At 65.5% G+C, this 25,287-nt stretch overlaps 2 protein-coding genes across 2 annotated transcripts in view; one reads left to right on the forward strand and one right to left on the reverse strand.

Moving 5' to 3' along the window:
- The window catches only part of HSPG2 (heparan sulfate proteoglycan 2), a 49,651-nt gene extending 36,180 nt beyond the window's left edge, over positions 1-13,471 (reverse strand). The window contains exons 1-10 of the mRNA XM_058039429.1: positions 13,397-13,471; positions 6,745-6,874; positions 5,485-5,568; positions 4,940-5,049; positions 4,780-4,838; positions 3,755-3,915; positions 3,449-3,574; positions 1,689-1,934; positions 505-624; positions 299-430 (exon numbers count right to left, since the gene is read on the reverse strand). Coding sequence (XP_057895412.1) covers positions 299-430; positions 505-624; positions 1,689-1,934; positions 3,449-3,574; positions 3,755-3,915; positions 4,780-4,838; positions 4,940-5,049; positions 5,485-5,568; positions 6,745-6,874; positions 13,397-13,471 — 1,243 coding nt within the window. The remainder of the gene's footprint in view (positions 1-298; positions 431-504; positions 625-1,688; positions 1,935-3,448; positions 3,575-3,754; positions 3,916-4,779; positions 4,839-4,939; positions 5,050-5,484; positions 5,569-6,744; positions 6,875-13,396) is intronic.
- A 5,136-nt stretch (positions 13,472-18,607) lies between these two features.
- CELA3B (chymotrypsin like elastase 3B) lies at positions 18,608-23,576 on the forward strand. The gene is made up of 8 exons (XM_058039407.1): positions 18,608-18,653; positions 18,748-18,824; positions 19,467-19,564; positions 21,160-21,294; positions 21,373-21,509; positions 22,329-22,477; positions 22,554-22,706; positions 23,492-23,576. The coding sequence occupies exons 1-8, from the start codon at positions 18,611-18,613 to the stop codon at positions 23,507-23,509; spliced, it is 810 nt and encodes a 269-aa protein (XP_057895390.1). The 5' UTR covers positions 18,608-18,610; the 3' UTR covers positions 23,510-23,576.
- The last annotated feature ends 1,711 nt before the right edge of the window (positions 23,577-25,287 follow it).

Genomic DNA, 25,287 nt, shown 5'->3' on the forward strand with positions numbered 1-25,287 from the left:
TCGGGGACAGTTTCTTTGGCACTGCCTCCAGTCCAGCTTGGGGACAGGGTCCCCAGTGTGGTGGCCAGCACAGTGTCCTCAGTATGGTCCTGTGGCACTGGCTTGGGCACAGAGTCCCCAGCCCAGTGCCATGGCACAATGTCCCTAAACACAGTGCCACCAGCCTGACACCATGACACAATGTCCCCAGCCCTCTGCAGTGGCACGAGGCCCCCTGACAGTGTCCCCATCCTGGTGCCACAGCATCCCTGGCACATCATCCAGCCGTGGTCCCCACGTCCCCTCTGGTGTCACTCACCACATCCAACCTCGTCGCTGCGGTCGGGGCAGTCGGGCTCCCTGTCGCACTGGTAGCTGGCTCGGATGCAGGTCCCGCTGGACACACACCGGAATTCCGCCGGCCCACAGGCTGCACCGGGCGCCTTGGTGGCTGCAGGGGGTGGCACACGGTGTCAGCCGTGTCCCCACGGTGTCCCCACGGTGTCCCCGAGCCCCCGCACTCACGGCAGTCGCTCTCGTCGGAGCCGTCGCCACAGTCGTTCTCGCCGTCGCAGCGCCACAGCTTGAGGGCGCAGTGCCCGTTGGCACACTTGAACTCGTTGGGCTCGCAGGGGGACGGCGTGCCTGGGGGGGCACGGGGCAGGTCAGCACCCAGAACCCCAAAATCCCAGGGTGGAAAACACCTTGGAGATCACTGATGACCCAACGCCGCCTTGTCACCCAGACCGTGGCACTAAGTGCCACATCCAGGCTTTCCTCAAACGCTCCCAGGGATGGTGACTCCACCACCTCCCTGGGCAGCCCCTTCCAGTGCCCAGCCACCCTTTCTGCGTGGAGCTTCATCCTAATGTGCAGCCTAAACCTCTCTGCACACCTCAGGGCTGTGTCCTCTCCTCCTGTTCCTCATTCTCGGGGAGCAGAGCTCATCCCCACTGGGCTGCACCTTCCTCTCAGGGAGTTGTAGAGTGAGTGACAAGGTCCCCCCTGAGCCTCCTTTTCTCCAGGGTCAGGAGCCCACCAGCTCACTTAGCTGCTCCTCATAGCTCTTGTGTCCCAGAACCCTCACCAGCCTTGTTGGCCTGCTCTGGACATGCTCCAGCCCCTCCACGTCCTCCTTAAATTGGGGGGCCCAGAACTGGACACAGCACTGGAGGTGTTGCCCATCACAGGGGAAGAATCCCTGCCCTGCTCCTGCTGGCCACACCATTCCTGAGCCAGGCCAGGAGCCGTTGGCCTTCTTGGCCACCTGGGCACACTGCTGCCTCATGTCCAGCCTGCTGTCCACCAGTGTCCCCAGGTCCCTTTCTGCCTGGCTGCTGTGCCCTCAGTCTGTAACACTGCAGGGTTTTTGTGGCCAAAGTGCAGAACCTGGGATTTGGTCTTGTTAAACCTCACACCAATGGATTCATCCCTTGGATCCAGCCTGTCCAGGGCCCTCAACCCTCCAGCAGATCCACACTCACACCCAGCTTGGTGTGGACCTCAACACCCTCACCCAGACCATCATTAAAGCTGATTTTTACTTCCCTTCACCATGACTGGGCCCAACAGGGACACATCTGACGCAACACTGACCGCTCCATCTCCCACCACCCCTTCCCAGTCTGGCACAGAGCACACCAGCCCCGAGCCATGCCCTGCCAGCTACTTAGAGCCCCCCCAAACCCCCCGTGCACCCCCGGACCCACCGCAGGCGTCCTCGTCGGAGCCGTCGGCGCAGTCGCGCTCTCCGTCGCACAGGTAATCCCTGGGCACGCAGCGCCCGTCCCTGCAGGCGGCCTCGCCCCCCTGGCACCCCCCGGGCGCGGGTCTGGGGGGCCGGGGCGTGAAGGGGCGCAGGGGGGACACCGGGGTGGTGCCCACGGGCGCGGTGCTCAGCGGGCGCGTGGTGGTGGCCGGGCGGGCGGTGCTGGGGGGCGGCCGCGGGGACGGCTCTGGGGGCAGAAAAAGGGGGGTTAGGGGAGGAGTTTAGGGGGGAAGAGGGATTTAGGGCTGGAGGAGAGGGGTGCAAGGGGGGTTTATGGGGGGGTTGTAGGGGAAAAATGGGGTTATATGGGGAAAAAAGGGGTGTGAGGAGTGTTTATGGGGGCATAGGGGTAAAACGGGGTGCAGGGGGGTTATATGGGGGAAAAAAGGGGTGTGGGGAGTGTTTATGGAGGTAATAGGGGTAAAATGGGGGTGCAGGGGGATTAAAGTGAGAAATGGGGGTGCAGAGGGGTATAAAGGGCAAAAGGGGTGTGGGAAAGGTGCAAGGGGGGCTTATGGAGGTGTAGGGGTAAAATGGGGTTATAAAGGGGAAAAAAGGGGTGTGAGGAGTGTTTATGGGGGCATAGGGGTAAAACGGGGTGCAGGTGGGTTATAAAGGGGAAAAAAGGGGTGTGAGGAGTGCTTATAGGGGCATAGGGATAAAATGGGGTGCAGAGGGGTTATATGGGGGGAAAAGGGGTGTGGGGAGTGTTTATGGAGGTAATAGGGATAAAATGGGGTGCAGAGGGGTTATATGGGGGGAAAAAGGGTTGTGAGGAGTGTTTATGGGGGCATAGGGGTAAAATGGGGGTGCGGGGGGAATTAAGTGAGAAATGGGGGTGCAGAGGGGTATAAAGGGCAAAAGGGGTGTGAGGAGTGTTTATGGGGGCATGGGGATAAAACGGGGTGCAGGTGGGTTATAAAGGGGAAAAAAGGGGTGTCAGGAGTGTTTATGGGGGCATAGGGGTAAAATGGGGTGCAGGGGGATTATATGGGGGAAAAGGGGTGTGAGGAGTTGTTTATGAGGGCATAGGGATAAAATGGGGGTGCAGGGGGATTAAAGTGAGAAATGAGGGTGCAGAGGGGTATAAAGGGCAAAAGGGGTGTGGGAAAGGTGCAAGGGGGGCTTATGGAGGTGTAGGGGTAAAATGGGGTTATATGGGGGAAGAAAGGGGTGTGAGGAGTGTTTATGGGGGCATAGGGGTAAAACGGGGTGCAGGTGGGTTATAAAGGGGAAAAAAGGGGTGTGAGGAGTGCTTATAGGGGCATAGGGATAAAATGGGGTGCAGGGGGGGGTTATATGGGGGAAAAAAGGGGTGTGAGGAGTTTTTATGGGGGCATAGGGGTAAAGTGGGGGTGCAGGGGGATTAAAGTGAGAAATGGGGTCGCAGAGGGGTATAGGGGGCAAAAGGGGTGTAGGGAGAGTTCATGGGGTGCAGGAGGGCTGGGAGGAAATGAGGGGGCAGTAGAGTATAAGGGGGTATATGATAAAAAGGGATTGCAGGGAATATTTATGGGGGTGTAGGGATAAAATAGGAGCAGGGGGTTAAAGGGGGAACTGGGGGTGCAGGAGGAGACAATAGGAAGGTTCTAGGCAGGAAAGGGGGGTGCAGAGGGGGAGTATCAGAGCCATGGGGTGGGCAATGAGGGCAGGGAGGGTTGGAGGGGACAGAGGAGGTTCTGGGGTGCCCCGTTGCCTCACCACATCCCTCCTCGTCAGAAGCATCGTGGCAGTCGGGCCGGCGGTCGCAGCGATACTCCAGGGCCACGCACTCCCCGCTGCCACAGGAGAACTCCCCGGCGGTGCAGGCGCGAGGCTGGGGGCTCACTGCGGCCAGGGAGGGGGCGCAGGGTCAGGGGGGCACCCCAAAACATCCCCCCCCACCCCATAGTTCAGCCAGCAGAGCGACACAGGTTGGGAGGATGCGCCGCTCTGAGCTTTCCAACCCCAAACTGCTCCGGAGCACCCCAAAACCCCCCAGAGCCCCCCAGAGCCCCCCAGTCTCACCGGCTCCCAGGCGGCGGAACTGGAAGCCCAGCGGGGAGGTGAGGTAGGAGGCGATGGAGCCCCCGGCCAGCAGGTCCCGCAGGACCCCCCCGAGCTGCGCCTCGTCCCCGTTGCCCTCCGAGCCCACGTCCAGCTCCACGAACACGTCCCCGTCCAGCTGCCTGGGGGACGGCGGGTCAGCATCCCAGAGCGGCCTCACTGCACCCCCAAACCGGCCCTGAGCCCCCAAACCGCCCGCACTGCGCCCCGAGAATTGCTCGTCACCTCCAATGCACCCCAGCACCTCCAAATGCTTCAGTCAGCCCAAAAACCCCAGCAGCTCTTCGCTGCGCCTTGAAACGTCCTCACTGCAACCCAAGAGCCCCTCTTTGCACCCCAAAACATCCCCATCACTGCCAAGCCACCCCAACACCCTCAAAACCTCTCTGTCCTCACAAAAGCACCCCAAAACTTCCTCATTGCACCCCAAAACCTCCTCATTGCACCCCAAAAGCCCCTCATTGCATCCCAGAACACCCCCTTCACCTCCAATCCACCCCATCACCTCCAAACATCTCCATCATCCCCAAAACCACTGTGCACTCCCAAAAGCTCCTTGTTGCACCCCAAAACTCCCTCATTGCACCCCAAAATCTCCTCATTGCACCCCAAAACATCCCCTTCACCTCCAATCTGCCCCATCACCTCCAAATGCATCAGTCACCCCCAAAAAATCCCTGCACTCCCAAAGCTCCTTGCTGCACCCCAAAACTTCCTCGTTGCACCCCAAAAGCCCCTCATTGCACCCCAAAACATCCCCTTCACCTCCAATCTGCCCCATCGCCCCCAAACATCTCCATCATCCCCAAAACGCCCAAAAGCTCCTTCTACACCCCAAAACTTCCTCATTGCACCCCCAAATCTCCCCAGATGATGCCTTGCTCCACCAGCCCCCCCCGCCCCACCTTTTCCCAACCTCCCAAACCCCTTGAACCCCCCTGGACTCCCCCAAGCCCCCCCAAAGCCTCCCAATCCCCCTCACTCACTTGATGAAGACCACGCTGACCACCTGGTCCCCGGGCACTTTGTAATACTCGGACTCCAGCTGTCGGGAATGAGGGTTCAGGATGGTCCCTCGGGTTCCCCCAAAGGGTTCCTCGGGTGCCCCCCACCCCTGCACCCCCCGAGTGCCCCCCCAGCGCTCACCGTGTCCACCACGGCCTCGGAGATCTCGCGGAACTCCTCGGAGTCAGGGTCCTCCAGCCGCGGGCTGTAGTCGATGCTGCGGGTGAAGTTCACCAGAGCCCGGAAATAAACTGGGGGTGGGGGTTGCAAAAATTGGGGATGGGGGTGTCAAAACTTGTGGGGGTGACACCTGCACCCCCCAAAAAATCCCCCTCGCCCAGCTGTGACACCCCCCCATCCAGATGTTCCTTGTAATCCCCAGCTGTGTCCACCCCATCCCCACAGGGATTGGGATCCCGCCCAGTAAAGCGCAGGAGGAGGAAAAGTGGGGGTGCAGCAAAAAGGGGGGTCCCCAAAAAGTGTCACTTACTGATCGGGGGGTCGTCCTCGGGCTCGGCCACCACCATGCCCGCGGGCGCGGGGCGGGGCCCGGGCGCTGCCCCCGGGGAGGAGGAGGAGGAGGAGGAGGAAGAGGAGGAGGAGGATGAAGAGGAGACAGAGGTTGAGAGCGGTGCCAGCAGTGGGGCCCAGCCCGGGGCCAGGTGCCATCCACAGTGTCCCCTTACCGGTGGGTGCCAGCCCGCTGCTGGGAGGCGGGGCCTTGACGCTCGGTGGCCAGGGGACACCGCTGCCATCCTCCCCGCTGCCATCTGCCACGGGCACAGCGTGAGGGTGGCACCCGCCCGCGGGGTCCCCATGCGTGGGCACCCACCCACAGTGACATCCACCCGCCCATGGTGACATCCGCCCGCCCATGGTGACATCCACCCACCCATGGTGACATCCACCCACCCACGGTGACACCCACCCGCCCATGGTGGCACCCACCCGCCCATGGTGGCATTCACCCACCCATGGTGGCACTCACCCACCCACAGTGACACCCATCCACCCACGGTGACACCCACCCACCCACGGTGACATCCACCCACCCACGGTGACATCCACCTGCCCATGGTGACATCCACCCACCCACGGTGACATCCACCTGCCCACGGTGACATCCACCCACCCACGGTGACACCCATCCACCCACGGTGACACCCACCCACCCACGGTGACATCCACCCATCCATGGTGACATCCACCCATCCATGGTGGCACCCACCCGCCCATGGTGACATCCACCTGCCCTTGGTGACACCCACCCGTCCACGGTGACACCCACCCACCCACGGTGACATCCACCTGCCCATGGTGGCACCCACTGCCACCAAATGCCACCAGATCCCAGTGCCACCCACAATGGGGACCATGTGGTCATCCACACATCCATGGTAGCCACCACCTGGTGACATTCTACTGCCACATGACACCAGTGCCATCCACCATGGGGACAACATGGGAGCACCCAGGGTGGTTCTACCCACGGTGACACCCACGGCGATGCTCACCCCCTCAGTGCCACCCTGCCGCTGTCTGCCACCAAATTCTGGTGGCATCTCTGTTGGGGCAGCACGAGTGGCACTCGCTCGCTGTGACTTCCACCCACCCAATGCCACCTTATCACCAGATACCACCAGTCCCAGTGGCATCAAGCACAATGAGGACAGTGCAAGCAGCACCCAGGGTGGCACCCACACACCCAGTGCCACCTTGGTGCTGGGTGCCATCAGGTCCCTTTCCCATCTGCAGTGGGGACAGGTGAGTGAGTGGCACCTGTGGTGGCACCAGCTGATGGTAACACGCCCATGTATGTCACACCCATCCACGGTGACATTCAGCCAAAGTGACTCCCACTCCCACAGGGTCCCAGTGCCATCCACTGTGCAAGCGGCACCCAGGGTGGCATCAGCACCCACCCACCCACCCTGCTGTCCCCTCACCTCCAGAGGCCACCAGGTCCTCGTCATCTGACAGGTGTCGGTAGTAGCGCCGTCCCTGCGTGTCCCCGACGTGATCGGCCACCGTGTCCTCGGGGAAGGCGTCGGCCCAGGCATGGGCACTGCTGGTGACCTGGGGACAGGGCCACCATAGGACGGGGCCACCATGGGATGGGGCCACCATAGGACGGGGCCACCATGGGATGGGGCCACCGTGGGATGGGGCCACCGTGGGATGGGGCCACCGTGGGACGGGGCCACCATGGAACGGGGCCACCGTGGGATGGGGCCACCATGAGATGGGGCCACCGCGGGACGAGGCCACCAGGGGACAGGGCCACCATAGGATGGGGCCACCATGGGACAGGGCCACCTTAGGACGGGGCCACCGTGGGACAGGGCCACCGTGGGACGAGGCCACCATGGGATGGGGCCACCATGAGACGGGGCCACCATGGGATGGGGCCACCGTGGGATGGGGCTACCATGGGATGGGGCCACCATAGGATGGGGCCACCGTGGGACAGGGCCACCATGGGACGGGGCCACCACAGGACGGGGCCACCATGGGATGGGGCCACCGTGGGACGGGGCCACCGTGGGATGGGGCCACCGTGGGATGGGGCCACCATGGGATGGGGCCACCGTGGGACGGGGCCACCGTGGGATGGGGCCACCATGGGACAGGGCCATCATGGGATGGGGCCACCACAGGACGGGGCCACCATGGGATGGGGCCACCATGGGACGGGGCCACCGTGGAATGTGACACGTCACCCCGGGGGGAACGGGGGTGGGGGTGCGTGGCTGTGCGGTGGCGTCACCGGGAGAAGGGAGCGGGATAAGCTCATCACACACCCCCGGCATTCCTGCCCCGACCGGCACCGGGATCACCGGGATCACCGGGACTGCACCGGGACTGCCTGCACCGGGATCACCGGGATTACCGGGACCACACCGGGATCACCGGGACCGCCGGCACCGGGATCACCGGGAGTGCACCGGGATCACCAGGATTGCCTGCACCGGGATCACCGGGACCACACCGGGATCACCGGGACCGCCGGCACCGGGACGTGCATGTGCAGGCCCTGGGGAGAGTGCCCCGGAGCCCGGTGTGCACACGCGTGTGCAGCCACACGGGAAGCGTGTGCACGCGTGTTTGCACTGCTCCACGTGTGCGCTGACACGGGGACGCGCGCGTTCAGTGACACGGGGACGCGCGTGCACGCTGACACGTGGCCGTGCACGCGCGCTTGCACCAGCACCGAGGCGCGCCCGCGGCCGGCCGTGCACACGCGCGTGTTTGCAGCACCACGCGTGTGACAGCGCACACACGGCGACAGTCACAGCCACAGGTGGCTGTGAACACCTCCAGGTGCCAGGGAACGCTGGCACTGCCACACCCGCGCCCTGGCACACTCGTGTGCCCCAGCCGGGTGTGCCCCAGCCGGGTGTGCCCGGGTGTGCCCGGTGCCCCGGGGCCATGCACACGCGTGTGCCCCAGCCGGGTGTGCCCCAGCCGGGTGTGCCCGGTGCCCCGGGGCCATGCACACGCGTGTGCCCCAGCCGGGTGTGCCCCAGCCCGGTGCCCCCGCCCCGGCCCCGGCAGGAATCCGTCGCTGCAGCACTTTGCTGTGCAAACAAGCGCCGGGGGATTAGGCGGGACAAGGGGGGACGGGACACGGGGGGAACACGGGGGGGACACGGGGGGGCCGCGCTGTCACACGGACCGGAGGACTCAACACGCCAAGGGGTCCCTCGTGGGTGCCAGCCCGGCCCCCGTGCAAGGGGAAACTGAGGCACGGGGCCGCGTGTGCTTGGGGTGGCTCTGCCGCTCCCCGGATGCGCATTGGGTGCTCGCCCCACATCCCCACGCGTGTCCCCAGCGAGTGGGGGCTCTGCCATTGTCCCCACGGGGCTGGCTGCTCAGTCCCCACATGGAGTGTGCGGGGGCACTGCCACCGTGTCCCCCACTCGTGCCCCGAGCCCGTGGGTGTCCTGGAATCACCCCCCACTCGTGCACTGAGCCAGTGGGTGCCCAGCCCCTGCTCCCCAGCCCCTGGAATTTCCCCCCACTCATGCACAAAGGCCGTGGGTGCCCAGGCCCTGCTTCCCGGCCCCTGGGTGTCCTGCAATCACTCCCCACTCGTGCCCCGAGCCCGTGGGTGCCCTGGAATTGCCCTCCACGCGTGCACCAAGCCCGTGAGTGCCCAGCCCCTGCTCCCCAGCCCCTGGATGTCCTGGAATCACTCCCCACTCGTGCCCCAAGCCCCTGGGTGCCACCCCTGCTCCCCAGCTCCTGGAATCACTCCCTACTCATGCACCAAGCCCGTGGGTGTCAGTCACTGCTCCCCACTCGTGCCCCGAACCCGTGGGTGCCACCCTTTCTCGCCAGCCCCTGGAATCGCCCACGACTCGTGCCCTGGGCCCCTGGCTGCCCAGCCCCTGCCCTGGTTGTGTCCTGGAATTGCCCCCACTCGTGGCCCGAGCCCGTGGGTGCCACCCTTGCTCCCCAGCCCGTGGATGCCCTGGAATCGCCCCCCACTCGTGCCCCACTGCCCAGCCCCGCTCCCCACTCGTGCACTGAGCTCCTGGGTGCCCCCCCTGTTCCTCAGCCCCTGGCTACCCTGGAATCGCCCCCACTCGTGCCCTGAGCCTGTGGGTGCCAGCCCCTGGAATTTCCCCCACTCGTGCCCCGCGCCCCTGGGTGCACAGGTCCTGCTCCCCACCCGTGCCCCGAGCCCGTGGGTACACAGGTCCTGCTCCCCAGCCCTGCTCCCCACCCGTGCCCCAAGCCCGTGGGTGCACAGGTCCTGCTCCCCAGCCCTGCTCCCCACCCGTGCCCCGGGCCCGTGGGTGCCAGGCCCCCCTCCCCACTCGTGCCCCACTGCCCAGCCCCGCTCCCCACCCGTGCCCCACTGCCCAGCCCCGCTCCCCACCCGTGCCCCACGTCCCAGCCCCGCTCCCCACTCGTGTCCCCCTGCCCAGCCCCGCTCCCCACCCGTGCCCCACGTCCCAGCCCCGCTCCCCACCCGTGTCCCACTGCCCAGCCCCGCTCCCCACTCGTGCCCCACGTCCCAGCCCCGCTCCCCAGCCCCGTCCCGGCCGCAGGAAGCGCAGCCGCGGGCCGGCTGTCCGGCGCTGTCGGCGCGGGGTCGGGGCCGATCCCCCCTCTCCGGTTACCGGAAGCCTCTCCCGCTGCCCGGCCCCGCAGCCCCGGGACCCCCCCGCTGCCGCCGGGGCACCGCGCCCGGCCGGACGCCACGGCCCCGCCGCCGCCGCCGCTCACATTTTCCACTCCCCGGCCCAAATCCTGCCCCGCACCCTGGGGAAAACTCGGCGGGGAAGGGGGGCGAGGAAGAGGAGGGTGAGGAAGCACCACGCTGCCAACCCCCCGCTCCCAAAGTGCGCCCCAAATTGGGGGGGAAAAAACCTCACCCCCCTCCCCGCCCCTCCTTATTTCGGTGTTCCCCGGCAGTTTGGGTGTTCCCGCACTAAAATCGGGATGTGGCCCCTCAAATGTCCAAGTGGCCCCCAAATCTGGATGTGCCCCCCCCCGTTAATTCATCCGGGTGAGGAAGAGGAGGTGACGCAGCACAAGAATAATAACCGGGGGGGGGGGGTTATTAATAGCAGTCCCCCCCTGGCTCATTGTTCCCCCCAAGGTCATGCTCAAAGGTGCTTCCCCCATGAAAAAATTCCCCTCTCCCCACTCCCGGGGGTCCCCAAGGGCTGGGGGGGCATTGGGGTCACCCCAGGGTTTGGGGGGGCTGCCAGCACAGCTGTGGGATGCTGGTCCCGAGGGGAAGGGGGGGGGGGGGACAGAAACAGCTGCTCTGACCCCCCCCCGTCCCCCCCATCCGCCCCCGGGATTTGGGGGTGAAACAGCTGCGGGGTCACCGGCACGGCCGGGCAGAAAGGGGGGCCCCAAATATGCGCCTGCCCTGCCCCCTCTCCCCTGCATTCCTCCCGGCTGGCATTGCCTAATTTATCCCGGGACGGCTCGGGACAGCGGGGGGAGGAACGGGAGGGTTTGGGGTGAGTGGGGTTTGGAGGGGAGAGTTTGGTTTTAGGGGGGATTTTTTGGGGGGCAGATGGGATTTTGGGCAGGGGGAGCGATGGGTTTTTGGGCAGGGAGATGGGTTTTGGAGAGTGGAGATGGATTTTTGGAGGGTGGAGATGAGTGGCAGGGTTTTTTTTTTGGGGAAATGGATTTTTAGGGGAAGGGATATGGGGTTTTTTTGTGGGGGGGGAGGTGGGTATGGGGGAGATGGGTTTTTGGGGGGCAGGGGTATAGGCAGATATTCAGGAGGGATTTTTTTGGGTGGGGAGTAGGTTCATTTGTGACATAACGAGACTTTTTGGGGCAGTGTCGGGTTTTCATGGCAAGAGGGGAAACCCAGGAGTCCTGGCAAGGACCCAGCGTCTGAGCTGACCTTCCTCCCCGCCTTCCTCCTCCTCCTCCTCCTCATCCCATAGCCGGGCCATCTTTGGCGATGGGAACGAGCCGGAGGCGAGAGGCCATGTGAGCCGCGGGCCCGCAGGGTCCCCGAGTGGCCCCAGATGCCCTCAGGTGTCCCCAAACGCCCCCAGGTGTGCCAGGAGCCCCCCGCCAGCAGCGCCGTGGCCGTGCGTGCCCCGGGCACACGCGTGTGCAGAGCGTGCGTGGGGTGTCCCCCCCTTTTCCCCAGCCCTTCCCCCCGGGGCACGCTGATCTTATCGCGCATTCCTGCTTCGCCCTCCCCTTCCCCCCCCACCGCATTAACCCTTCGCAGCCCGTGCAGGTGGCGCCCACCCTCCGTGGGCCGCGTGGGAATGGGAACACCCCACCCACACGTGGATGTAGGGCCAGCATCGCGGCCAGGGGGGGTCATGGGGCCGCTCCGTCCCCAAATCCCCCCCCGTTTCTCAGCAGAATGAAGGGTGGGGGGTTGCAAAGTGGGGGTCCCCCCCCCTCTGTCCCCCCCCGGGCGTGGGTGGGAGCCCCACGGAGAGCGGGGGGGCCGCGCTGGCAGCCCGGCCCCGAGCACAAGGCCCCCTCTGTTCTCCACGCCGGGCACCCGCCCAACCCCAAACCGCCCCCGGGCCCCCCAGCCCGCACCCACCGGGACCCCCCCCCGCCCATCGGTGCCACCCCGAGGTGCCACCCCCGCCCCGCTGCCCCCAGCGCGGTGGGGAGCCCCCCAGGGGTATTTTGGGATGGTTATTTTTAGGGTGAGCGGCGCCACCATCACCCTTTAAATTTAGCCGGGGCGGGGGATGGGGTACGGTGCGCACGGGGGGGACCCCAAAAGCAGGACAGGAGTGTCCCTATGGGTGACCCCCCCTAGCCAGGGCAGGGGGTGGGGGGACAGGGGGGCTGGACCGCCATGGGGGGGTTTGTGGGGTGATGGGAACCATCCCCACTCCGGGGTCGTGGGGGACCCCAATTCCCTGAAGGAATGGGGGGTGACAGAGCCCCCCCACCCAGACTGGGGCTCTCACACGGGGGTCACGGGGACCCCACTACCACAGGGATAGGGGGTGGGTGACCCCATGCACCCCCGGGCCATGGGGGAACTCACACCCCATAGAGGACAGGCAGGGGGACCCCAAATCCCCCATTCCCAGTTGGGGCAGGGCATGGGGAGAGGGACCCCCCGATACTTTGGGGGGACATTGCAATTCCCAGGGTGGGCCCTGGGGTCTCCACGGGACTCTGGTACAGGGGGGGACCCCCAATCCCTTCAGGAACAGGGACCCCCACATCTCCTTGGTGTCCTGGGGGACCCCAAATCCGGGATCACAAGGATCCTCAAGTCCTTCGAGAGACACAAACTCCGTGAGGGACCCCAACTCCCAGAGGGATCCCCAACTCCCAGAGGGATCCCCAACTCCCAGAGGGGTTCCTGACTACTCTAGGGGACCCCAACTCCTGCAGGGGACCCCAGCTCCTGCAGGAGACCTCAGCTCCGAGGTACCCAAATCCTTTAGGGGATCCCAAAATCCTGTGGGGACCCCAACTCCTTTAAGGGCCCCAAATACTTCAAGGCACCCCAAAACCACAGGGGGCTCACAACTGCTCCATGGAACTCCCACTCCGGGGACCCCAACTCCTGTAGGGGACGGGAATTCCAGCTCCCAGGACCCCGACTCATTTGGGGATCCCAGTTCCGTGTGAGGAGACCCCAACTCCTGCAAGGGCCCCCAGATCCTTTCCGAGCCCCCAAATCCGCGGGTGGAGACCCCGGCTCCCTTCAGGCACCCCAAATCCTTTAGATCTCCCCAACTCCTTGGTGGGACCCCAACTCCTTTAAGGGCCCCAAATACTTCAAGGCACCCCAAAACCACAGGGGGCTCACAACTGCTCCATAGAAGTCCCGCTCCGGGGACCCCAACTCCTGTAGGGGACCCCAACTCCTATAGGAATTCCAGCTTTCGGGACCCCGACTCCTTTGGGGATCCCAGCTCCGTGTGAGGAGACCCCAACTCCTGCAAGGGCCCCCAACTCCTTTCAGAGCCCCCAAATCCGCGGGGGGAGACCCCGGCTCCTTTCAGGCACCCCCAAATCCTTCAGATCTCCCCAACTCCTCGGCGGGACCCCAACTCCCCGCTCCTCCCCGGGCCCCCCCAGCCCGGTCCGGGGTCCCCGGGCGCCCCCAGCCGCACTCACCGGCCCGAGGCTCCCCAGCAGCAGCAGCAGCAGCAGCAGGAGGGTCCGCAGCGCCGCCGGGCCCCGCCGCCCCATCGCCGCACGGCCCCGCCGAGCTCGCCCCGCTCGCCCCGCTCCGCTCCGGCCGCGCCGCCGCCCCGGGACCGCCCCGCCCCCCCCGGTACCCCCCCGGCCCGCGGGGCGGGGCCGCGCAGCGCGCGCCCGACGGGGGACACGGGGGGGGGGGGGGAAGGGGACACGGCGGGACACGGCTGGGGATGGCACCGGGACACGGCTGGGGATGGCACCGGGACTGGGGATGGCACCGGGACACGGCTGGGGATGGCACCGGGACACGGGGACACCGGGACACGGCTGGGGATGGCACCGGGACACCGGGACACCGGGAACTTGTACCGGGACATGGGGACACCGGGACACGGCTGGGGATGGCACAGGGACACGGGGACACCGGGACACGGCTGGGGATGGCACCGGGACATGGGGACACCGGGACACGGCTGGGGATGGCCCCGGGACACGGCTGGGGATGGCACCGGGACATGGGGACACCGGGACACGGCTGGGGATGGCCCCGGGACACGGCTGGGGATGGCACCGGGACTGGGGATGGCACTGGGACACGGCTGGGGATGGCACCGGGACATGGGGACACCGGGAACTTGTACCGGGACACGGCTGGGGATGGCACCGGGACACGGGGACACCCCCGGGAACTGGGACTGGGACACGGCGGGACACGGCTGGGGATGGCACCGGGACACGGCTGGAGATGGCACCGGGACACCGGGACACCGGGAACTTGTACCGGGACATGGGGACACCGGGACACGGCTGGGGATGGCACCGGGACACGGCTGGGGATGGCACCGGGACACCGGGACACGGCTGGGGATGGCACCGGGACACCGGGATACCGGGAACTTGTACCGGGACACGGCTGGGGATGGCACCGGGACTGGGCATGGCACCGGGACACGGGGACACCGGGAACTTGTACCGGGACACCGGGACACGGCTGGGGATGGCACCGGGACACCGGGACACCGGGACACGGCTGGGGATGGCACCGGGACATGGGGACAGCCCGGGGAAATGGCACCGGGACACCCCTGGGAACTTGTACCGGGACACCGGAACACGGCTGGGGAATGGCACTGGGACACCGGGACACATCCGGGAACGGGCACGGGGACACGAGGACACGGCTGGGGAATGACACCGGGACAGCCCCGGGAACTCCTACAGGGACATGGGGACACTCCCGGGAACTGGCACTGGGACACCCCCGGGAACGGGCACTGGGACACGGGGACATCCCGGGAACTCCTACAGGGACACGGGGACATTCCCGAGAACTGGCACTGGGACACGGGGACACCCCTGAGAAGTGGCACTGGGACACGGACACGTGGGACACCCCCAGGAACCGGCACAGGGACACGGGGACACCTCTGGGAACTTGTACCAGGAACTGGCACAGGGACACCCCCGAGAACTTGTACCGGGGCACTGGGACACCCCTGGGAACTGACACTGGGACACGGGGACACTGGGTCACAGCTGGGAAATGGCACTGGGACACGGGGACACTGGGACATAGCTGGGAAATGGCACTGGGACACTGGGACACTCCTGGGAAATGGCACTGGGACACTGGGACACTCCCGGGAACTGGCACTGGGACACCGGGACATGGCTGGGAACGGGCACGGGGACACCGGGACATGGCTGGGGAATGGCACCGGGACACGGCGACACAGCTGGGAACGGGCACGGGGACATGGGCACACCCCGGGAACTTGTACTGGGACACCCCTGGGAATGGGCACTGGGACAACCCTGAGAAGTGACACTGGGACACCCCGGGAACTTGTGCGGGGACATGGGGACACCTCCGGAAACTGGCACTGCAACATTGGGACAGCCCCGAGTGATTGTACCGGGACATATTCGGCCACTGGCACTGGGACAAGGGGACACCAATGGGAAATGGGGACACCCCTGGGAACTGGCACTGGGACAAGGGGACACCACTGGGAAATGGGGAAATGGGGACACCCCTGGGAACTGGCACTGGGACAAGGGGACACCACTGGGAAATGGGGAAATGGGGACACCCCTAGGAAATGGCACTGGGACAAGGGGACACCACTGGGAAATGGAGGACACCCCTGGGAACTGGCACTGGGACAAGGGGACACCACTGGGAAATGGCACCGGGACAGCCCCGGGAACTGGCACTGGGACACACGGACACCCCCAGGAGCTTGTACAGGGACATGGGGACACCCCCAGGAACATCTGCAGGGACACGGGAGGCACGGGGAACACGGAGGGGCAGAGGGACACCGGGGGACAGCCCTGGGGTCTCGCAGAGTTTGAGGACTGTGACACGGGGACACCCCGGGAACATTTACACGGAGGGACACGGGGAGAAACTCTGAGAATTTATCTGGGGACGTGGGGTGACACCCCTGGGAACGCTTGGGGACTTCTACAAGGACGTGGGAGCACCTGGGGACACCTTGGGACACCCCTGGGAACATTTACAAGGACATGGGAGCATGTGGGGACACCCTGGAACACCCCTGGGAACTTTAACAGGGACACAGGTGTCACCTCTGGGGACTTCTGCAGGGACATGGGGGTGTGTGGGGACACTGCAGGGACACCAGGGGGACGGGGGGGACACATGGGGACACCCCTGGGAACGTGCACTGGGTGTGGGGTGTGGGGGGACAGCCCTGGAAACTTCTGCAGGGACATGGCGGGGACACAGGGGACAATTCTGAGAGCTGAAACTGGGGCACGGCTGTGTGGGGACATCCCTGGGGACTTCCAGGAGGGCACGAGGGTGCGTGGGGACACGGGGGTACAGGGGTGGTCACCTGTGGAAACCTCTGCTGGGACACACGGGTGCCTGGGGACACCGTGGGACGCTCCTGGGAACTCCTCCTGGACGTGGAGGCGCGTGGGGACACTGCGGGACAGCTGTGGGAACTGGCACGGGGACACGTGGGGACACCGTGGGGACACCCCCGGGAGATTTATGGGGACACAAGTGTGGGGGGAGAATGGGGAGGCACCCCTGGGAACTTTTATGGGGACAAGGGGTGTGTGGGGACACCCCTGGGGACTTGTACAGGGTCGTGGGGTGCAGGACATCATGGAGCACCTGTGGGGACATCTGTGGGGACACAGGGGTGTGTGGGGACATGGGCAGCTGCAGGGTGACACGGGGGTGTCACTGTGGAGCACCTGCAGGAACTGTTATGGGGACATGAGGGGACACGGGGGTCACCCCTGGGAACTTTGACAAGGACATGGGAGCGCATGGGGACACGTTGGGACACCCCTGGGAACTTTAACAGGGACACAGGTGTCACCTCTGGGGACTTCTACAGGGACATGGGAGCACTGCAGGGGACATGGAGAACTCCTGTGGGAGCTTCCATGAGGGTTCTGGTGTGCGTGGGGACACCTTGGGACACCCCTGGGAACATTTACAAGGATATAGGGGTGCAAGGGACACCTTGGGACACCCTTGGGAAAAATAACAGGGACACAGGTGCCACCTCTGGGGATTTCTACTGGGTCATGGGAGCACCTGGGGACACCCCTGGGGACTTTACAAGGACATGGAGTGTGTGGGGACCTTGGGAACTTTAACAGGGCCACAGGTGTCACCTCTGGGGACTTGTACAGGGTCATGGGAGCGTGTGGGGACACTGCAGGGACACCCCTGGGAACATTTACAAGGACATGAGGGTGCATGGGGACACCTTGGGACACCCCTGGGAACATTTACAAGGACATGGGAGCATGTGGGGACACCCTGGAACACCCCTGGGAACTTTAACAGGGACACAGGTGTCACCTCTGGGGACTCCTACAGGGTCATGGGAGCGTGTGGGGACACTGCAGGGACACGGAGAACTCCTGTGGGAGCTTCCATGAGGGTTCTGGGGTGCGTGGGGACCCCCCCGGGTGTGTGAGGGGGTTTGGGGGCAATGGGGGGACATGGGGGGCTCTGGGAGCAATGGGGGGCATGGGGGGCTGTGGGGGCACCAGGGAATTATAGGGGCTGTGAGGGGGCACGGGGGGATCTATGGGGGCACCGGGGTGTGGAGGGGGCACTATGGGGGCACAGGGGGGTACAGGGGCTATGGGGGTGCCAGGGGCTCAGGGCCATGGGGGCACTGAGCTTTATGGGGTCTATAGGGCACCCCAGGGACATAAAGTGATTTGGGGGGGCTGTAGGGGTGCAGGGGGAGTCATCGGGGCACAGGACAGCACGGGGGGGACATGGGGAGCACAAGAAGCACGGCAGATATTGGGGGGCACAGGGGTTTGAAGGGTTTAGGGGTGATTGTGAGGGCTGTGGGCTCTGGGAGGGGGCCGGGGGGGTCGGGGCACAGGGCATGTGGGGGGCACAGGGACCATGGGCTGTGGGTACATGGGGGCCATAGGGGCTGTGTGGGAACGGGGGGGGCACAGGGCTGCTTGGAGGGGGCTGTGGGGGCAGCAGAGGCGATTGGGGGGCCATGGGGGGCACAGGGGCGGATGGAAATGCTGTGGGGTGTGCGAGGAGGGACCTATGGGGCCGTACAGTCCATGGGGGCCGTGTGGGCACTGTGGGGGGCACCTGGGGTGGCTGCGGGGGCTCTGGGGGTGCAGGAGGGGAGGCTGTGAGGGGCAGCGAGCCCATGTGGGGTACGGGAGCCATATGGGCACAGCGAGGGTGCAGGGAATGGGGGCACAGGGATGGTTGTGGGGCCCGGGGGGTGGGGAGCGCTGGAGGCCGCCAGGGGCACGGGGGGTGGTTGTGGTGACTCTGGGGGTACAGCGGGGTCCTGGCGGCTCAGGGAGGCACAGAGGGCACCGTGGGGCACACAGAGAGCTGCGGGCACCGTGGGGGTCACTGGGGCTAAGGGGGAGCGCTCAGAGGGGCTGTGGGGGCACGGGGTGGGCACGGGGCGCTCCGGGGGCACACAGGGGGCACGGGGGCAGCGGCAGCAGCAGGGACAGGGGGTTCGGGACCTGCAGGGTCCCCGCTGGCCGGGTGCCAGTGCCACGTCCCCCCAGGGCCCAGGTTAATGTTTAACCCCCCCGGGGCCCAGCTGGGCACCCGGTGCCCGTTCCCAGCGGTGCCCTTGGGTGCCCGCGGGGATTTAAGGCGGGCGGGCGCCCCGGGACAGCCTCACCGGAGCCATGGCTGCCCTGCTGAGCCTCGTCCTGCTGCTGGCGGCCGGCGGTGAGGCGTCCCCTGAGCCCCCCCGTGTCCCCAGGCTCGGCTGGCCGGGGGGTGCCGGGGGGTGACGGTGCCACCGTGTCCCCGTGTCCCGCAGGTGCCCGCGCCGCCGTGCTGCCCGAGTCCCGCGTGGTCAACGGGCAGGATGCGGAGCCCTACAGCTGGCCCTGGCAGGTGAGGGACGGACAGCGGGACAGGGGACAGAGGGACAGACAGGCGGACAGGGGGACAGGGGAGAGGGGGACAGCGGGACAGACAGGGGGACAGGGGATAGACAGGAGGACGGGGGGACAGGGGACAGACAGGGGGACAGGGGACAGACAGGGGGACAGGGGATAGACAGGGGGACGGGGGGACAGACAGGAGGACGGGGGGACAGGGGACAGACAGGGGGACAGGGAGACGGGGGGATAGAGGGACAGCGGGACAGAGGGACAGGGGGACAGAGAGGGGGACAGGGGACAGGGGACAGGGGGACAGACAGGGGGAGAGCGGCACAGACAGGGGGACAGACAGGTGGACAGCGGGGCAGACAGGGGGACAGGGGACAGCGGGACGGGGGGACAGGGGGACAGACAGGGGAACAGACAGGGGGACAGGGAGACGGGGGAATGGGGGGACAGAGGGACAGGGGCACGAGGAGACAGGGGGACAGACAGCGGGACAGACAGGGGGACAGCGGGACAGCGGGACAGCGGGACAGACAGGGGGACAGCGGGACAGACAGGGGGACAGCGGGACAGCGGGACGGGGGGACGGGGGGACAGGGGCACCCGTGTGGGTCGGTGGCACCCAGCCGTGTCTCTGCCCCCCCAGATCTCGCTGCAGTACGAGCGGGACGGGACCTTCCGCCACACCTGCGGGGGCACCCTGATCGCGGCCAACTGGGTGATGACGGCCGCGCACTGCATCTCGTGAGGGCACCGGGCACCGGGATGGGCACCGGGCACCGGGAACCGGGATGGGGGCTGCGGGATGGGGCACCGGGACCGGGCACGGGGAATGGAGCTGCGGGATGGGCGCACAGGGATGGGGGCACCGGGATGGGGCTGCGGGATGGGGGCACCGGGGCGAGGGCACCGGGATGGGGGCACCGAGACGGGGCTTTGGCCTTTGGCACGGGGGCTGTGAGGTGGAGCTGCAAGGATGGGGCACAGGGATGGAGGCACCGGGAGTGGCGTTGCGGGATGGGGCTGCAGAGATGAAGGATGCGGGATGGGGGCTGTGGGGATGGGGACACCGGGATGGGGATGGGGGCTGCGGGATGGGGACACCGGGATGGGGATGGGGGCTGCAGGATGGGGGCACCGGGACGGGGCTTTGGCACGGGGGCTGTGAGGTGGAGCTGCAAGGATGGGGCACAGGGATGGAGACACCGGGATGGGGGCTGTGGGATGGGGCTGCAGAGATGAAGGATGCGGGATGGGGGCTGTGGGATGGGGCTGCAGGGAGGGAGGAGCGCAGAGAGCTGCATGGAAGAGGCGCGGGGTGCAGAGCTGGGTGTTGGGGGTGTGTTGGATACGGGGGTGAGTGTGGGGTGCAGGGAAGGGTGCAGGTTGGAGAGGTGGGTGTGGCGGGAGTCTGGGCTGAAGGAAGCGCAGAAGGGCTGCGGGAGGAGCGCAGGGCACAGGGACGGGAGCAGGAGGGGATGTGGGGCGCACGGAGGGGTGCATGGAGAGGCCTCATGGGGGTACAGGGGGGTTCTGGGTGCGGGAGGGGTGCAGGGAGGGAGTCCTGAGTGCAAGACGGGAGTTCTGGGAGTAGGGAGGGCATTCCCGGCGCAGGGAGGAGCTGCCACAGGCATTGAGCGCAGGGATGGGGTGAGAAATGTAAAGTGGATGCAGAGATGGGTGATGCGGACAGGGAGGGGGCTCAGAGGGCAGGGAAGCGAGTTTGGGTGCGGGGTGGGTGCGCGGGGAGGTGCAGGGCTGGGGTTTGGGTGCAGGGCTGGGGTTTGGTGCAGGGCTGGGGTTTGGGTGCAGGAATAGGCTCAGGGTGCAGGGCTGGGGTTTGGGCACAGGTCTGGGATTTGGTGCAGGGCTGGGTGCAGGGCTGGGATTTGGTGCAGGGCTGGGGTTTGGGTGCAGGGCTGGGGTTTGGTGCAGGGCTGGGTGCAGGGCTGGGATTTGGTGCAGGGCTGGGGTTTGAGTGCAGGGCTGGGGTTTGGTGCAGGGCTGGTTTTTGGGTGCAGGGCTGGGGTTTGGTGCAGGGCTGGTTTTTGGGTGCAGGGCTGGGGTTTGGGTGCAGGAATAGGCTCAGGGTGCAGGGCTGGGGTTTGGTGCAGAGCTGGAATTTGGTGCAGGGCTGGGGTCTGGATGCAGGGCTGGGGTTTGGTGCCGGAATAGGCTCAGGGTGCAGAGGAGATGGGGTTCAGGTGCAGTGCGGTGAGTTTGGGTGCAGATTGGGCGCATGGAGGGGGTTTAGGGTGCAGGGCAGAGCGTGTGGGTGCGTGAAAGGCTCCCGGGTGCCGAGGGGGCCCCGCATGCCCTGACCCCCCCTTTCCCCGCAGCAAAACCCGCACGTACCAGGTGGTGCTGGGCGAGTACGACATGAGCACGGGCGAGGGCTCCGAGCAGCGCATCCCCGTCAGCTCCGACGACATCTTCGTGCACCCCAAGTGGCTCAGCTTCTGCGCGGCCTGCGGGTGAGCGGGGTCCCTGGGGAGGGCGCTGGGGACGCCGTGCCACCCCCGGGCGCCCCTCTGACCTCTGTCCCCCCGCAGCAATGACATCGCCCTGATGAAGCTGCAGCGCCCGGCCGTGCTCTCGGCGCAGGTGCAGGTGGGGCGGCTGCCGCCCGCCGGCTCCGTGCTGCCCAACGGGTACCCGTGCGTGCTCAGCGGCTGGGGACTGCTCACCAGTGCGTACGGACAGACAGACAGACAGCCGGGACGGAGGGCAGGGGGCGGGGAGGAGGGATGGACAGAGGGATAGGTGGGGAAATGGATGGGAAGGTGGAGGGAGGGATGGAGGATGGATGGATGGATGGAGGGATGGATGGATGGATGGATGGATGGATGGATGGATGGATGGATCCATGGAGGGGTGGATGGATGATGGATGGGATGGGGAGATGGAGGGAGGGCTGGTTGGGGAGATGGCTGAAGGGATGGTGGGATGGGGAGGGAAGGGAGGGTTGGGTGGAGGGATGGAGAACAGATGGGGAAATGGATGGGAAGGTGGAAGGAGGGAGGGAGGGAGGGAGGGAGGGGGATGGATGGATGGATGGATGATGGATGGATGGATGGATGGATGGATGGACGGATGGATGGATGGACGGATGGATGGATGGATGGATGATGGATGGATGGATGGATGGATGATGGATGGATGGATGGATGGATGGATGGATGGATGGATGGATAATGGATGGATGATGGATGGAGGATGGTTGGGGATGATGGATGATGATGGATGGATGGATGGATGGATGATGGATGGATGGAGGGATGATGGATGGATGGATGGATGGATGGATGGATGGATGGATGGATGGATGGATAATGGATGGATGGATGGATGGATGGATGGATGGATGGATGGATGGATGATGGATGGATGGATGGATGGATAATGGATGGATGGATGGATGATGGATGAAGGATGGATCCATGGATCCATGGATGATGGCTGGACAGACGGATGGCCACGTGCACACCCCGATGCTCTGATCCCACAGCTGGGGGCTCTACCCTGCCGGACCGGCTGCAGCAGGCCGAGCTGCCTGTGGTGGATTATGAGCACTGCACCCAGCCCGACTGGTGGGGCGCCCTGGCCATCCGCAAGACCATGATCTGCGCCGGCGGCGCCGAGAAATCCGGATGCAACGTGGGTACCGCTCCGGGTGGAGGGGGCACATCCCAGACCCTCTGTGGTGCTGACCCTGCCTCGCCCCACCCCTCAGGGCGACTCCGGGGGACCCCTGAACTGCCAGGCTGAGGATGGCACCTGGGAGGTGCACGGCATCGCCAGCTTCGTGTCTGCCCTGGGCTGCAACGCTGCCAAGAAACCCACGGTGTTCACCCGCGTGTCCGCCTTCGAGGACTGGATCGCTGAGGTGGGCACAGGGAAGGGGGTCCTGGGCTGCCAGGGGGCAAGGGTGCCAGAGAATAGGATATCGTGGTGTCAGGATGCCAGGGAACTTGGGTACCATGGGGCTGGGGAATTGGGATGCCAGTGCCATGTTGCTGGGTTTTGGGGTGCCAGGGAATTGAGGTGCCAGGGCAATGGGGTCCCAGGGGGAAAAGGAGCCAGGCTGCTGGTCTGCCATGGTGCTAGGGTATTGGTGTACCAATTCTGGGGTGCTCTGATGCTGGGGTACCAGAGGATGGGACTGCCAGGGTGCCAGGTGTCAGTGCCACAGTGCCAGGGTAAGAGTGCTCTGGGGTGCTGGAGTGCCAGGGTACCAGGCTGCTGGGTGCCAGGGCAGTGGGGTGCCAGAGTGCCAGGGCACAGATGTGCCACAGCACTGGGGTGCTTGGGAGTCCTGGAGCTGAGGAAAAAGGGCTCTGAACTGCTGGCATGCCAGGGCACCATGGCACCAGGTCTCGGGGGTGCCAGGACAAAGGTTTGCCAGAGCTCTGGGGTGATGGGGTACCAGGGCTCTGGGTTTTGGGGTGCCAAGGAATTGGGGTGTCAGGGCAATGGGGTACCAGGACTGTGGGTTCTGGGGAGCCGTGGTGCTGGGGTGTGAGGTGCTGGGCACTGGTGTGCCAGGCTGCTGGGGTGCTGGGGTGCCATGGTGCTGAGGTGATGGGCTGCTGGGGTTTTGGGTTATTAGGGTGTTGGGGTGTCAGGGTGTTGGGGCGCTGTCCTCCTGTCTTAGAAGCTTCTCCCTTCCAGACCATGAACAACAACTGAGCATGGCAGCGTCCTTGTCATCAACTCCCCCTGGCCTGGCATCGGGCAAATAAACACCAACAGCTGGCACCAGTGTGTCCTTGTGGTCCTTGTGCTGGGCAGGGGTCTGGGGGCAGCAGGGGCTGCACCTTTGCCAGCAGACAGTGCTGGGAGCACCCCAATGTCGCCAATGTCACGGGCATGGACACCCAAAGACACCCCATTCTCCCAGGGATGGGCACCCAGGACACTCCTTTGCCACAGAGATGGGCACCCAGAGACACTCAGGCACCATGGGGACAGACCCTGAGAAGTGCCCAGACACCCACAGGTGCCCAGATGCTGTGGAGATGGCACCCCCAGACACTCAGATCCCACAGGGATAGATACCCAGGTGCCACAGGGGTGGCACTCAGGTGACACAGCACCCCAAAGTGCCCTGTGCCATGGGCATGGACACCCAGAGACACCCCAGTGCCACAGAGATGGGCACCCAGAGATACGCAGACACCATGGGGACAGACCCTGAGAAGTGCCCAGACACCACAGGTGCCCAGATGCCGTGGAGATGGCACCCTCAGACACCCAGATCCCACAGGGATGGGCACCCAGGTGCCACTCAAGTGACACAGCACCAAGCACCCCAAAGTGCCCAATGTCATGGGCATGGACACCCAGAGACCCCATTCTCACAGGGATGGGCACCCAGAGACGCTCAGGCACCATGGGGACAGACACCCACAGGTGCCCAGATGCTGTGGAGGTGGCACCCCCAGACACTAAGATCCCACAGAGACAGATACCCAGGTGCCACAGGGGTGGCACTCAGGTGACACAGCACCCCATAGTGCCCTGTGCCATGGGCATGGACACCCAGAGACACCCCAGTGCCACAGAGATGGGCACCCAGAGATACTCAGACACCATGGGGACAGACCCTGAGAAGTGCCCAGACACCCACAGGTGCCCAGATGCCACGGAGATGGCACCCTCAGACACCCAGATCCCACAGGGATGGGTACCCGGGTGCCACAGGGGTGGCACTCAGGTGACACAGCACCCCAAAGTGCCCTGTGCCATGGGCATGGACACCCAGAAACACGCCAGTGCCACAGGGATGGGCACCTCAGACACCCAGATCCCACAGGGAGAGGCACCCAGAGACACCCCATTCTCACAGGGATGGGTACCCAAGTGTCACAGGGATGGCACTCAGGTGACACAGCACCAAGATGCCACGGAGATGGCACCCTTATACACGCAGATCCCACAGGGATGGGCACCTCAGACACCCAGATCCCACAGGGATGGGCACCCGGGTGCCACTCAAGTGGCACTCAGGCAACACAGCACCCCAAAGTGCCCTGTGCCATGGGCACCTGCTGCCATGGGCACCCCAACACACACGGGCGCGGTGGCTCTGTGTGCCCTGAGGACACCCGCGTGTCCCCTGTGGTGCACCCAGTGCCATCCTGCGCCCCCCGAGGCAGTGGCACGGCCCCCTCGGGGTGCCCCAGGGCCCGGTGCCCGTGCCCGTGGCCCTCCTGGCCCGGCCGTCTCCTCGCAACGGCCGCCACCGGCGCGTGACCGGGAACAAAGAGCCCTTTCACGGTGTCCCCGCTGCCACCGGCACCCTGGGACCCCCCAACGGGGCACCCCGGGGCCATCCCCCCCCCCAACCACCCCGGGGCTCTGCAGCACCCCCGATTCCCGCCGCGGTCTGGGTGGAAAATTCCAGCCGCAGGGCTGTATAAGTTTTATGGGCTCCTTGTCACCGTGTCCTCGGGGACCTTTGCTCC

This window comes from Melospiza georgiana, chromosome 22, assembly GCF_028018845.1.
Source record: "Melospiza georgiana isolate bMelGeo1 chromosome 22, bMelGeo1.pri, whole genome shotgun sequence".
Lineage (NCBI taxonomy): Eukaryota > Metazoa > Chordata > Aves > Passeriformes > Passerellidae > Melospiza > Melospiza georgiana.